The sequence below is a fragment of the Pseudophryne corroboree genome, chromosome 5, assembly GCF_028390025.1.
Source record: "Pseudophryne corroboree isolate aPseCor3 chromosome 5, aPseCor3.hap2, whole genome shotgun sequence".
In the NCBI taxonomy this organism is placed as follows: domain Eukaryota; kingdom Metazoa; phylum Chordata; class Amphibia; order Anura; family Myobatrachidae; genus Pseudophryne; species Pseudophryne corroboree.
Window position 1 is genome coordinate 835,191,188 of NC_086448.1, and position 15,328 is coordinate 835,206,515.

General features: G+C 48.3%; 1 protein-coding gene across 11 annotated transcripts in view; it reads left to right on the forward strand.

Annotated features, from left to right (window-relative positions):
- MAP4 (microtubule associated protein 4) overlaps positions 1-15,328 on the forward strand; it is a 205,132-nt gene that overhangs the window by 97,470 nt on the left and 92,334 nt on the right. For all 11 annotated transcript variants that reach the window (XM_063924569.1, XM_063924564.1, XM_063924566.1 and 8 more), the window contains exons 5-7: positions 13,861-13,977; positions 14,644-14,721; positions 15,109-15,198. In XM_063924569.1, the coding sequence (XP_063780639.1) occupies positions 13,861-13,977; positions 14,644-14,721; positions 15,109-15,198 (285 nt within the window). The remainder of the gene's footprint in view (positions 1-13,860; positions 13,978-14,643; positions 14,722-15,108; positions 15,199-15,328) is intronic.

Below are 15,328 nucleotides of genomic sequence, written 5' to 3' on the forward strand. Positions count from 1 at the left end.
TCTCTTAAGAGGCTCTGCAATACGGAAGGTTTCATGCGAGGCCCTTCCAGCTGAATCTGCTGGACAAATGGTCCGGATCGCATCTTCACATGTGCCAAAGGATGTCTGTCACCAAAAGCCAGGATCTCTCTTCTGTGGGGGCTTCAGGCTTCTCACTTGACCAAGGGTCGAAGGTTCGGGATTCAAAGTTGGATTCTGCTAACCGCAGACACAAGCCTCAGAGGTTGGGGAGCAGTCACCCAGGGGAAACCGTTCCAAGGAAAATGGTCAAGTCAGGAAGCCATTCTTCCAATCAACATTCTAGAACTAAGGGCCATATACAACGCCCTTCTACAGGTATTACATCTTCTTCAAGGTCAAGCCATCCAGGTTCAGTCGGACAATGTGATGGCAGTAACGTACATAAACCGACAGGACGGAACGAAGTGCAAAGCAGCAATGTCAGAGGTAACAAAGATTCTCCTCTGGGTAGAGAGACTTGCGGTGGCGCTGTCGGCAATCTTCATTCTGGGAGTAGACAACTGGGAAGCGGACTTCCTCAGCAGACACGACCTCCACCCAGGAGAGTGGGGCCTTCACCCGCAGGTTGTTCGAGCCCATGGTGGGGAACTCCACAAATAGACATGATGGCCTCTCTGCTCAACAAGAAGCTCAAGAGGTATTGTTCCAGGTCAAGGGAACCGCAAGCATTGGTGGTGGACGCTCTGGTGACTCCATGGGTCTACCAGATGGTTTATGTGTTTCCACCTCTTCTGCTCCCCAAAATTCTCAAAAGAATAAAAAGGTAAAAGGTTCAAGCAATTCTCATTGCTCCGGATTGGCCAAGGAGGGCCTGGTACAAGTATCTACTGGAGATGCTCCTAGAGGACCCATGGCCTCTACCTCTTCGAGAGGATCTTCTACAACAGGGGCAGTTAGTCTAGCAAGACTTACCACGGCTAGGTTTGATGGCATGGAAGTTGAGCATCAAATTTTAGCCCGAAAAGGCTTTCCGGACAAGGTTATTCCAACCCTGATCCAGGCCAAGAAAGGGGTAACGTCTAAACATTACCAACGTATTTGGAAAAAATGTCTTGTGGTGTGAAAACAGGAAATTTCCTGCAATGGAATTTCAGCTGGGAAGTTTTTTTTTTTTTTCCCTCCAGTCAGGTGTGGATGTGGGCCTCCGTCTGAGCTCCTTGAAGGACCAGGTTTCGGCCATATCCGTTTTCTTCCAGAAACAATTGGCTTCCCTCCCTGAGGTTCAGACGTTCTTGAAGGGGGTTCTGCACATCCAACCACCCTTTGTCCCTCCCACGGCACCTTGGTATCTTAATGTGGTGTTGCAGTTCCTACGAACGGATTGGTTTGAGCCTTTAGAGGAGGTTGACGTAAAGTTTCTTACATGGAAGACCATTACACTGTTGGCCTTGGCTTCTGCAAGGCGTGTGTCGGAACTGGGGGCGTTGTCTCACAAGAGCCCCTATTTGATTTTTCTTGAAGATGGAGCTGAACTCAGAATGCGTCAGCAATTTCTTCCTTAGGTGGTGTCTGCGTTTCATATCAACCATCCTATTGTGGTTCCGGTGTTTACAGACACCTCCGCTACCTCAAAATCCTTAGATCTTCAAAGCCCTCACAACATTTATGTAAAACGGACAGCCCGTCACAGGTAATCTAACTTGCTGTTTTTTCTCTATGATCCCAAAAAAAATTGGGTGTCCTGCTTCCAAGCAGTCTATTGCTCACTGGATCAGGTGAGCTATCCAGCAGGCTTATTCTACGTCAGGTTTGTTGGTTCCTAAAGTACAGGCCCACTCGACTATATCGGTGGATTCTTCCTGGGTGGCTGCCCTGGATGTCTCGGCTTTGCCGAGCAGCTACTTGGTCGGGTTCGAACACGTTTGCTAAGTTCTACAAGTTCTATACTTTGGCCTCTAAGGACCTTCAGTTTGGTCAATCAGTTCTACAAGAACCTCAGCACTCTCCCATCCGGTTTGGGAGCTTTGCTACATCCCCATGGTACTAATGTGGACCCCAGTATCCTTTACGGACTACGAGAAAAGAATTTACCGGTAGGTAATTAAAATGCTATTTTTTTTTTTTCCGTTTCATTTTTTTTTTCTTCAATAAGAGGACCTACCTCAGACATTAACTGCTACCATATAACGTTCTGTACAGTAGATATGATTGTGCATGGAGTTTTATAACTACAGGTGTATGCTCCGTCATCCAGCCTCAATACGCCACACAGCGTGAGTCACCAGGTGCCGTGCAACGCCGCTAGCGTCACGCATCTTTAGATTTTTTTAGTTTTTTTTGGGGGGGTGTGGAAAATGCGTCTTAGTTGTGATGCGACTATTATCATTTATTTATATAGCGCACACATATGCCTCAGCGCTTTATATATGAATATTTGGACGTTCACATCAGTCCCTGCCACAGTGGAGCTTCCAATCTATATTCCCTACCACATGTACACGCGCACACATTCATAATAGGGTTAATTTTATTTTTTGTTGGGAGCCGATTAACCTACCAGTTCATGTTTGGAATGTGGGAAGAAACCGGAGTACCCGGAGGAAACCCACGCAAGTACGGGGAGAATATACAAACTCCACACAGACAGGGCCATGATGGGAACTGAACCCATGACCTCGGTGCTGTGAGGCAGTAATGCTAACCACTACACCGTTTGTGCTGCCCAAACTAGGACGCACATGGCGACTGCTGATCAATTTGATATGTGACATTGTGTGTGACGGAGTCTGTATACGGAGCAGAACTTGTATTGGAAAAGAGCTGCGGCTGCTACATTGTAGCACTTTGTATACAGACTCAGAGACTCGGTCACAAACGTATACAAGTGTCATATCATTAATCAGCGCAGTCTCCTGGTGCATTCTGGCCACATCACGTTGCGATACATCTGTATTGTAACAATGAAGTTCTTGTAAACATTGACTACACATTGTTCTACACTAGAGGGCAGCGTCTCCCTACTCTGTCCTGTGCCATACGTTTCTTCATGCTGCACCCAGTTCTGTGCTACGATTCCAACCTGTTATCCCAGTGTAATTCCCATCTGCTCTTGTCGGCCATATTTCTTAATGCTGAAGTAGTAAAAACGTCTCTTCTTTTTTTTTTTCCTTTCTTTACCGATTTAGGTTACATACGGGACAATCCTCTTTCGGTATTTAATGGTCTATGCAATTTATTATTGGATGGTCTTTGAACTCCTGGCACATTAAGGAAAAGTAAAATACAATGTTCCCAGTGGTATTTATCTAGTATTCCATGCACAGTGATGTTTCAGCGGTAACCGTGACCCTGATCGTTCCTTCCAATGACACGTGTCACCACCTCCAGAGGTTTATTATCTGAGATATTCCGGCCTTGTAACTAGAGACCGCTGCCAGCCATGGCACTCCTATGCTGAAAGCCGCAGTACAGTAACCCAGGACGGTGGTGATACTGTCTAGCAATGGGCACAGACCCCCGGGCTTCAGCTGTAGGGGCCCTGGTGATGTCTGACGTAGGTAATGTTAGGGATCTGCAGGGCGACAGGTAATGCCGTTCTCTAACGCATCCGGCCAGGCGTTTGATGTGAGCGTATGAGACTGGTTCTCTCTCACGGCGGCCTGTGAGGTTTATGCCGCTAAATTGTCTTCGTGATGAGACTTTTAGCAGAACGTGTGTCAGCAGATCTGTCTGTGGATACGGCCTTGAGGATAAATGTGTCGCGTTATACACTGTACGTGTCAGCGCTTGGCCATCTTACTTATAGCATTTGATGTTGCCCTTAATGTTTGTATGTAAGATTTCTAGAAGGCTGAGGCAGTGTCCTTGATATATGCGTGGGTTCAGCATGAAAGAGTAGAACATAAGAGCAGATATACAGTAAGACTCCCTATCGGTCGTCTGGAATTGGGGTGTGCTGCTTCTGTGGTTGCTGCAAGTCATTGTAAAATCAGGATGGGCTTTTATTGGCCCTGATAGAATGACTTCAGTCAGGCCGTTACCTGCCATCGTGGGTCATACCCTCGTCCATGCACTTACGGCTCCCTCAGGCATGGCGTTTGATGGACGTGGGCGAGTCCCCTAGTGGCTGGTGGACTATTGGAGAGTCCGTTGATGTGGTGGCTAGGGGACGTTGGGCGAGTGCCCTAGTGACGTGGCTGTTGGTGGACTGTACGCGAGTCCCTAGTGGTCTGGTGGCTGGTGGGTGGATGCAGGTAAATATGCCCCCTGCAAAATGACCTTTGGTGATTGGCATATTGTAGAACAAATCCTGGGCGGTGTAAGCGGCATGGCTCCTGAATTGACAGCTACGGAGTTTCAACGTTTTGTTGTTCTTTCCCCATATGTTCACATGCACTGTAATACATGTGTATTCTCCGGGAAATCTGTATATAGCAGTTTCTCTAATGCAGTGGCCACTTCAGACCTCGCACGGTAACTTGGCTCAAAAATCCATTCATAGGATGTCTGGTTATATTGTAGCTGACTTCATAGAATAATCCATAACCCGTGACAATGACCTAGACTCTGCATTATTCGTGTATCCTGATGCGTGTAGCACTACACTACACATGGGTGTGACGTTCGGTTGTCCTTATGTGCTGCTTGCAGTGCCATGAGCATAACTATGGCATGTGTTCCTGCCCCCTTACCTGGAACAGCCTCCTGTCTTCTGAGAAGGGTTACTGTCTGCGACGATAGGCGTCCATTCAGCCACAAGATCATTAGTAAGGCCGGGCGCTGATGTGGGGGCGATAAGGTCAGACTTGTAACCCAGATGGAGGTTATATGCTGGCTAGCAATGTGTGACAATGGAGATCGCCCAGCTGGAAGTTGTGCACCGCTAGTGATGGGTCACTATGGAGGTCGTCCAGCTGGAGGTTGTACACCGGCTAGTGATGGGTCACTATGGAGGTCGTCCAGCTGGAGGTTGTACACCGGCTAGTGATGGGTCACTATGGAGGTCGTCCAGCTGGAGGTTGTACACCGGCTAGTGATGGGTCACTATGGAGGTCGTCTAGCTGGAGGTTGTACACCAGCTTGTGATGGGTCATTATGGAGGTTGTCCAGCTGGAGGTTGTGCATCGGCTAGCGATGTGTGACAATGGAGATCGCCCAGCTGGAAGTTGTGCACCGGCTAGTGGTGGGTCAATATAGAGATTGCCTGGCTGGAGGTTGTACACCGGCTAGTGATGGGTCACTATGGCGGTTGTCTGGCTGGAGGTTATGCATCGGCTAGCGATGGTCACTATGGCGGTTGTGTGGCTGGAGGTTATGCATCGGCTAGCGATGGTCACTATGGCGGTTGTGTGGCTGGAGGTTATGCATCGGCTAGCGATGGTCACTATGGCTGTTGTGTGGCTGGAGGTTATGCATCGGCTAGCGATGGTCACTATGGCGGTTGTGTGGCTGGAGGTTATGCATCGGCTAGCGATGGGTCACTATGAATCACCCAGATGGAGGTTGTACACCAGCTAGCGATGGGTCAGTGTGGAGTTTGCCTGGCTGGTGGTTGTACACCGGCTAGTGATGGGTCACTATGGCGGTTGTCTGGCTGGAGGTTATGCATTGGCTAGTGATGTGTGAGGCTGACATGACTAAATATACGCTAACTAGTGTCCACATACTTCTGGTCATGCAATGTCTGTGGGGTATCAGATCCCCTACCTGTAGCTGTCACAGTGCCGGCACGCTTACCCTACTGGTGCTAATGACCATGAAGTCTAAGGTTATGTATTATGAAGTTTAAAAATCCATGTTGTATGGAGAAGTCATCACAGATGTATGTTTAGTTGTGAATTACAGTCAGTATTAGGAGAGGACACTGCCCTTGTATCCCTGACCAGGAGAGCCTACAGGTGGGGCTCAATTTTCGTCATCCTGGCCTGAATCTGCTATTGAGGCCCAGCACTAGAGATCACACCAGGATTATTGATGATCTATAGGTAGGTGTTGTCTCTATGTATAGTCCCTGTGCCCGTATACTGTATATGTATGGGGTCACAGGCCTGTCCGTTGCTTTGCAGTTTGTGCTGTAACTGCTGGATAGCCATGTGCTAAATTACACTGATTACTGTATGTAGGTGGCTCCTAAAGACGTCTGGCTATCCTGCAGGGGCTGGCGCTGGTGGGGGTGATTGGCGGGTGTATTGAGGAAGTGACTAGGTCTCGTGTTTGCATCCTAGCTGCATGCGGAGAGAATGAGGTTTCAGCTGCACCATAGTCAGCAGCGTTGTATAACGAGCCTGTATCGTACTGTTAGTATAATGCTTATATACTATGTTTCCTGTGAGAAGCTTATGCTTACTGACCAGTGGCGGCACGAAGTGTAGAGGTGATCACATCCGCTGACCCTGCTCCTTACCTGTTGTATTACCGCCTGTTGGCATGATTTTGCTTTGTTCTGTAACTGGAATCCTTGTAGGCTTAGTGTATAACCCATCCGGGCGCCTGTTCCCTGCTCACATTCTTGGGGGAATTCAATTATTTGGAAAGTCGGATGGGTGTCTGTTTTATCCTGTCTATTATATAGGAAAAAACACACCCAACTGACTTTTCAAACCATTGAATACCCCCCTTACTCTGCTAAGTGGCTGCAGCCACGCAAGGACACGGTCATGTGTAGGGGCCACGCCACATTGGTTATAGGGGGCAAAAGTAGAGGTCTCATCAGAAGCACATTCTGGAAATGGGTTCCTTGAGACATCGTAATATCGAGAAGAGTCTAGGTCAGAGGTCCTAAAACTCTGTTCCCAGGACCCCACACAGGTCATGTTTTCCACGTCACTCAGTAGGGGCACAGGTTCATTCATTACTCTGACTCTCTTAAAGATGGAACAAGTTATTTTGCTTGGGAGTCTGAAGATACCTGGAAAACATGAATGGTTTGAGGTCCAAGTTGGAGAACCTATGGTCTATGTAACGGTCTGATCAGTTTAGCCTGAATAGATCTACTTTATAGAGGGGCATTTTTCCAGTAGCTTGGGGTGGGAGGCAGCAGAATATTTCTGCATTATTCTAATTTCTGTGCGGACGCCAGTAACCCGACCTAAACTGCTCCGCCACCCTGTCCTGTCTCCACAGTTTGGTTTTGGTTTTACCACTTGTTCTGAGAATCCTTCTGTCATTGGTAACCTTCTGTCACTGGCCTGTCCCCGCTTGTATCACTGAGAGTGCTAGGCTCCTTCCTTGGCACCTGGAACAGCTTATTTCTGGTTATGTAGCTTTTGCAGCGCCTCTTTACCTAGGACCATGGATGGTTCATCCTAAGTGCTTGCTTTGGATCAGGACAACTGGTTAGCACAAGGGTTCCGAAACTCTATCCTGAAGGCTGCCTACCTGTCCAGGTTTTAAGGATAACCATGCTTGGGCACTTGTGACTTAATAAGTACCGCAGTCCATTTGATTTAACCATCTGTGCTCAGCAATGGATATCCTTAAAACCTGGCCTGTTTGGGGTGCCTTGAGAACTGAATAAGGGAACCACTGGGTTAGCAGAGCCGTGAATCTGGAAGCTGGGTTCAACGCAGGACAGGCGGGGGTCGGATTAGAGTTTAGCTTTTATTTGTAGGTCACCGGAATACATCTGACAATACGGTGTATATTGCTCATCCGGAGTCCTAACAAGTTACACCGCACTCTGTGGTGCTGGGGATTCATACTGAAGTACACGCTGTGCGGCATGGCGGTGCAGTGGTTAACATTGCTAACTCTTCGCACTGAGGTCTGTCCTGGGTACAATTCCAACCAAGCCCTGTCTGTGTGGAGCTTGTATGAGTGTTCTCCCCTGAATTTGGGATGTTATGTCAATGATTTTAACTGCAGCCTTGCCCCCTAACCATTATAGGTCTATAGTGTCGACATGCATGTCAACATTATGGACATGCCAGCATTCAGACTGTTGACACTTTAAACCTGGGGACGTTCTGTGTCTGCGGACATGGAAATGACATGCTGCCCTGTATATACCGTCTTCTACATGTTGGCAGTGGGTAATCTGATCTATAGATATTTTCTAGACACCCTGGTCAGAAAATCTGAGTCTTTGACAAACTTGTTTGAGGCCTAGTACACACTATGCCGACTGATCAGTCGGCCACTCAATATGTCTGGCCAGACCTCACAGCGCCCAGCTGTGACATCATTGTCGGCGGTTTGCGGGTCAGCTGTACCTACAGCCAGACATGCCGTGTTATCTGCAAGATGTGTCTGCATTAGTTGTGAACGTCATGTCAACAGCTGCAAATAAAAGGCATGGGATGGGAGTATCCAGGCCGAGGTTCGGGTTCTGCAGCTATACCCAGGTAACTTGTGCGAAGTGTCTGGATTGTGAGGCAGGTTTGGGGGCTTTATTTAATGTGTATGTATATTGGCATCAATACGTAGCCAGGTGGGGGCCTTTCAGAAATTTTTAAACCGCTCCCAATACTGCCCCCACTTCCTGTCTACAGAGAGTGCCCCCAGTAACAAACACACAAGAGAGTGCAGGAGGACCACTCTTCATTGTACCCTCCAGTCAGCGCGCCCTTCCTTTTATTCAGCGGAGGGATCTCTACCCTCCAGCCTGATGCCGTCCACCACTGTGACGTGGCCGAAAGTCTCGCTGCGCTGAAGTCGGTATGATGCGACTTTCGGACGAGTCACACCGCAGGGTGGCAGGGGAGTTTTGCCAGGAGGACCACCAGACAAATAATTCCTGGGGAGAACACTGTGTATATATTGTTCATTCTAGCACCTAATCGGTGGGTGAGGGCAGTTTTCCATTTTGAAGGCCAAAATTTTAGACCTAAAGTATCCCTATTGTATCGATGCGTCACGTATAATATTTTACCCTTCAAAATGAAAATCTGCCCCCCTCGCTGATTGGATGCAGGGTACTAGAATGATCGCTGTATACATATGTGTGGTAACGGAGCTCCTCTCTCTGACTGCACAGGCAGGAGGACGGGTATATGCCCTGATTACATCTGACAGGCGAGTGCAGAGCGTGCCGCTCTGGTTGTCATGGTAATTATACTGTATTCTTATCCCCTCGTGTATCATGGAGATCTGCCGCACTCAGGGAATTTGTGCTTTAATACATACGTATGTGTTGGAGTGAGGAGAGATGTGACAATGCAGTAAAGGCCGCCCAGCAGACGCGCTCTATGCAGCCGCAAGCCCCATGGGTCTAGTATAGCGCAGGTCAGTGTTTCCCAACCTTGGTCCTCAAAGCATCATGAACAGTCCAGGTCTTAGTGCTAGCCCTGCTTGAGCACAGGTGGATACGGGCAGTACAGATGGTGTAATGGTTAGCATTACTGTCTCACAGCACTAAGTTCATGAGTTCGATTCCCACCATGGCCCTAACTGTGTGGAGTTTGTATATACTCCCCGTACTTGCGTGGGTTTCCTCCGGGTACTCCGGTTTCCTCCCACAATCCAAAAATATACTGGCAGGTTAATTGGCTTCCAACAAAATTAACCCTAGTGTGAATGTGTCTGTGTGTACATGTAATAGAGTGTAAGCTCCACTGGTGCAGGGACTGATGTGAATGGCCAAATATTCTCTGTACAGCGCAGCGGAATATGTGTGCGCTATATAAATAACTGGTAATAAATAAAATAATCAAAATAATTACAGTACTAATTAAGTCCCCTAATTAAGTCCCCTGTGCTGAAGTTTGGCTATCCTGGAAACCTGGTAGTGCGCCTTGAGGACCAGCTTTGGGACAGACTGGTCGATGATGGTCTGTAGAACGGGTTTTATGTATTAAAGGTTCCCCCATTTTCTGCCGACCTTCTGATATATTCCTAATATGGAAACGAGGGGTCTCCTTGTCCGTACGTGACTATTACTGACCAGTGACTAATGGGTCAGCACCTAGATTATTCTGGGCAGCCTGGCTTGATCCAGCATATACTGCACAAACCCTCCGTGAAGCAGACGTGAAATGCGGCATATTGTGTCTAGACGAGGCTGGAACTCTGCTGCCAGTAACCAAATGTGACATTGCTGACTGTGAGCGTCCTGCCAGCAGCGCAGTTATTCTGGGAGACTGGAGAACAGAGACGGGTCATACGCTGTACAGCTGCTGCAGCAGCAACTCGCCGTGGCAGGCGTCTCACACTGACGGGCTGCTGTTACTGTGAGCTGTTGGGAGCTGCCATCTCAGGTCTTCTGCTATAGAACAGTGATACTCCCCATACACTGTACAGCCATCAGTAAAGCCATGCACCGTAAGAACTGATCTAAGAGTAACTTGCATGTTTCAGGCACCTTCCTGTCACCCATTCCTGCCTCATTTGAGCTTACAGTCTAATTTGCGCACCGTGCGCTACAGTCCACTTGTGTCAGAAGACAGTTATTCTAACAGTATGCTTTGGATGTGGGAGTAAACTGAAGCACCCAGGGGAATCCCTTGGAAATGGGGAGAACATACAAACTCCACACATAGAGCGGTGTTGGGAATGGCAGTACAGACCTAGTAATGGGAGACTGCTGTGCTAACCACCAATATCTATGCAGCATCGTTTCTTTAGATATTTGACTCCATTTCCAAAGAGGGAGTGATGTACGTGCGATGCAATCATGTTAATTCCTTCCTAGAGAAAGCTGCCGGTAAACAGTAATTCTCTTGTGTCTAATTCATCCTGCGGGCCGAATTCTCTTATGTAAATCCTAGGCTCTGCTGTCACTGCTGCGCACACATAATGCCAGTGTTCTTTCCTCCTAAGTGATCATTAATAAACGTTGCTGAAGGAACCTGCAGAGGCTCTGCTGCGTGTCTTAGAATGACGGCTGGCGTTTTTGGTGCAGTCGCCATCGTGTTAAATCTCTGTCCCTATTAATCTGCATAGTTTTCAAATATGGAGGGGCAAAAGGTAAAAACACTGTTCAGTGTTGTCCGTTGCAGCGCTATTATCCCCCTCCCCTCTATTTCAGACTGCTGAGGCACTTCTTGCATAATGAGGGTCATTCCGCGTTGATCGCTAGCTGCATTTGTTCGCAGCGATCAGGCTAAAAAATAGTAGATTCGCACAGGGTCTAGCGAAGCTTTTCAGTCGCACTGCTGGCTGCGGAGTGATTGACATGAAGTGGGCGTTTCTGGGTGTCAACTGACCGTTTTCAGGGAATGTTTGGAAAAACGCAGGCGTGCCAGGGAAAACGCAGGCGTGGCTGGGCAAACGCAAGGCGGGTGTGTGATGTCAAAACAGGAACTGAACAGTCTGAAGTGATCGCAAGAGCTGAGTAGGTATTGAGCTACTCTGAAACTGCACAAAAAAACTTTGTAGCCGCTCTGATACAAGCGTTCGCACTTCTGCTAAGATAAAATACACTCCCAGTGGGCGGCGGCATAGCGTTTGCACGGCTGCTAAAAAACTGCTAGCGAGCGAACAACTCGGAATGACCCCCAAGGTGTTATACAGGTGGCAAGATGCAGGTGCTGTGACACGGCTAGCCACACCCCTGTGTATTCATCCACCAATCCAGGCTGTGTATTTGTACATTGCATGTCTGGCGGACTGTCAGTCACTCCGCTCTGCTGGGGAAGCTCCTCCCTCCTAATGCAAAAATGAACTGCAGAGCGTTTAACCTAAGACTCCAGTTATTCTGTACATGATATTCAGCTTAATACATAGCCTTGTGTCTACTTTTATATGGAATGGGTCTATTTAGGTCGACCACTATTTGTCTTTTTCCGTGAAGTGACCGGGAACCCCCATTATTCACCGTGCGACCTCGCTTTCAGGTTACTATTCCCAATCATAGTCCACGTGGATCGGAAATTATGATAAAAGTAAAAAAAATAAATGTGAAACTCGTGTCGACCGAAGTAAGGTTGACCTAAGAACCATATCCCCTTTTATATAGTGTCTACATATAGTGTCTGCATATTACACAGCGCATCACTGGACATCAGTATTCACGGATACTTAGTTTATATCAATGGTTCCCAAACTTTTCTGAATCACTGCGTCCTAGAGTGTCACCCCCTAGGCCAAAAGCATGTTATTGTGAAATTCCCCCCAAAAATTCAATGAAGTAAAATGTGTTTCTGTCATCCTGAGGGTGAGTTATGTGGGGAGGGACAGGATGCGCTTCGGTTTGTGATTGGCAGCCGCCAGCACTGGTTTGGCCTATTACATAGACCATAAATAATTCAGATTGGTCCTGGAGCACCAACCAAGAGCACACCGTACCAAGGGGGACCCAGTTTGGAACCTGCTTTATATTAGAGTTATGACAAACAGGAGCAGCCAATACAAAGAGTGGGAGCCAGTTGAAAATCTAATTAAGGACCCGTCGTGCAACGCGTTATTCTCATCCCAATGAAAGCGCACTAATTCTAATTACTCCATATTCTGCGCAGTTCTAATAAGGTGTCCTGTTTGTTTTTGTCCACGTGACGTTGTACCCGCGTGGCCGTGGCTTCTCGCTGAAGTTGTACTTTTAGTCCAGTCTGTTGGACAAGGACGGAACTTTTTTTGGCTGATGTGCATAGAAATAGCTTCTACTTTAGTCAGCCTCTTGGTAGTTTAGCAAGTGATGCATGAAGTATCCCCGGCGCTCATTAAGAGCCGCTTCCCGAACACTCAGCACCGCTGAATGTAAATGGATGAGACTGGATAATAGGGAGCGATACTTGCAGAGTTTCCACCTCTTATATAAGCGGAAAGTACAGGCTGCTCCCAGGCTCTAAGTAGGTCATAGTCTGACAGTGCAGTGATACACACTTATGATTAAAGGGGAAAAGCCTCTCTGCCTTTGAAATCTGTTAGTATTGGAATTGAGCATTATATGCCGTAATCCCTTGATGGCGGGAAGGGGGGGGGGGGGCTGTGGTTGTGCTTTGTCATCAGGCTGAGGATTGCGCTTTCTGTCTCTGGCACGCCGATCAGTACACACAATGTTCTTTCATCATAAACATCAGAAAGCGGTAATGTCACCGTGTGAGATGCACTATAATGAGGAGGCTGTCACTATACAGAGGTCTCCTGTAATCCTGGCTGACGTGCGCGCTCTCGTTCTCCAGCCGGCAGTGCCACGCTGGGAGATTCATATGTGGCCAGCCATAGATCAGTTGGGGATAAATAGCAAATAGAATTGTCCTGCAAATGTCAAGGGGCTGATGCAGTTTAACTTAGTATGTGGTCCGAAAAACACACGCCGTTATCCTGTTAGGTCACTGCCTGCACTGTTTGCGCAAGCTTGAAAGACCTGCGTATAGATAATATGTATATAATGCGCCGTGCTTGTGTGGATGTGTAATCTGGTACACTCCCAGTAAGCGGTTATATATCCCATTTTCTATGTAATAAAACAGGCCTAACCAGTGAATGACTGCTGAGCCACGGCTGATTACATGGCATTCCCGGTGAGTGGCAGCTGGCCCACGTGGCAGGCCAACTGAATGACTGAGCCACGGCTGATTACATGGCATTCCCGGTGAATGGCAGCTGACCCACGTGGCAGGCCAATTGAATGACTGAGCTGCGGCTGATTGCACGGCAGGCCCTGTGAATGGCAGCTGAGCCGTGGCTTATTACGTGGCAAGCACCGGGGAATAGTGGCGGGCTGTCAGTGACTGCTGACCCACGTGGCAGGACACCGCCACCCGTGAATGACTGCTCACCAACAGCTGATTTGCGTGGCGAGTCACGTGGCAGGTTGTGTAACCTGTTCGGTTGACCTTGGCCTGTAATTCTGATCCCCCGGTTTTCCTGTGATTAGTATGTGTTTAGCTGTGCGCAGCAGTGCGGCTTCTCATACTCCATCATAAAACACAAGTCTACATGTTGTACGGTGTATGTTTTCCCCAGCAGCACTAGTCCGTCTCTCCGTTACAGGAAGAATAACATTACTTTGCTTCATTTCAGATCCATTTGGATCAGAGCGTGATGAAGACGTCTTGGCAGATCTGCGCCACCCTCCCCGTGATGTGCACACGCGTCCTGCCTTCACAGAGCACTTCAGAGAGACGGAGCAGCGCCCCGGTACGTGTCCCTCACCCAAACTCTATAAATAACCGTGGCTCAGCTGCAGAGAATTCTGACAGCTCATTTGTCATTCCAGTCCAAGAGAGCAGCAGATGCCGGCAGTAAATCATGGCGTGGCCCTGTTCTACTTCTCAGTGCAGCTAGATAGAGGGGGACTGAGCGTATGTCGGAAAGCGGGGGGTGTCCAGTTGTCAAGCCGGCTCCGTCGCATTCCAGCGTGGCCGTGGCGCAGTGTACAGCGCCTCCCACCAGGGGGAATAAAATGCACATATTACAAATTTGCACTACTCTTAAATCCGTTCAAGTATGTTTTATTCTAATGCAACGCACCGCTACCGTTGGAAATAGTGTCCCCCTCGCATGTGCGGCGGGGGATGCACTGGCCACGACTTTGGGCTCTGCAGATACTATACGCTCCTAGACTGCAGATTCTGCGTTTCCCCGGGAAACCACACTGCTAGTACGACGTTATATTATAGGGTAAATCCATGCGGACATCTTTATATACCTCAAGAGACCTTATTCCTCCTCTCCAGTCTCTCGTGCTTTGTATAATGTACCGCTGCCTGGTGCTGACTATTTACCGGGTCAGGTGGTATAACATGGCTGCCCTGTTACTGTAATGTCATGATAACATCTAGTCCTTCTCTCTCCCCTAATTAGGTGACCTACAAGAAGCTTGTCTCCTGGGCTTCACGGACTCTCTGCCTCATGTACAAAGTGAGCCCCTGAACCGGGCAGGTGGGTGCCCCCCCCTTGTGTTATCCCTTCGCTTCATTCCTGACACTGCGTGACTATGGAGGGGTTTCTAGGATTTATGCTATGGGAAGTAGAGTGCAGTGTGGGGGGGTTTGGGTGCATTTTGCGATAGATGGTCGGGTTGCTTTGTGCATTTGACCAGGGTCTCTGATGATGATGTACAGTGCAGCGTAATATGAGCGTGCTAATAAGGTAAATGTTAATAAACAATATACGCTACTGGGAGAGATTGCTGTGAATACTGTGTGTTCTGTATTATCCTTTACTATTGTCTCGCACATCTTGTGTATTTATTGATATCACGGGGGGGGGATCTCTGTCTGGGGATTCCATTCATTGTGATTGTACACCTTTTATCAATTCACACAGAATCATTCCAAGGAGCATTTGATGAGGGCTGGCTGACTGATTCTTACTCGAAGACGGACCTGCAGAGCGGAGACTCTTCTGAGAGAACAGGTATGAGAACGGAGTAACAGTGCGGCCGCGGTGCCTCGTTCGGTGTCGTCTCCTGGCGGTGCGGATTAACATGTTGGCGCTTCAAGCTCGTCCGTACTCTATGGGGTCAATTCAATTACATGTGATCTCC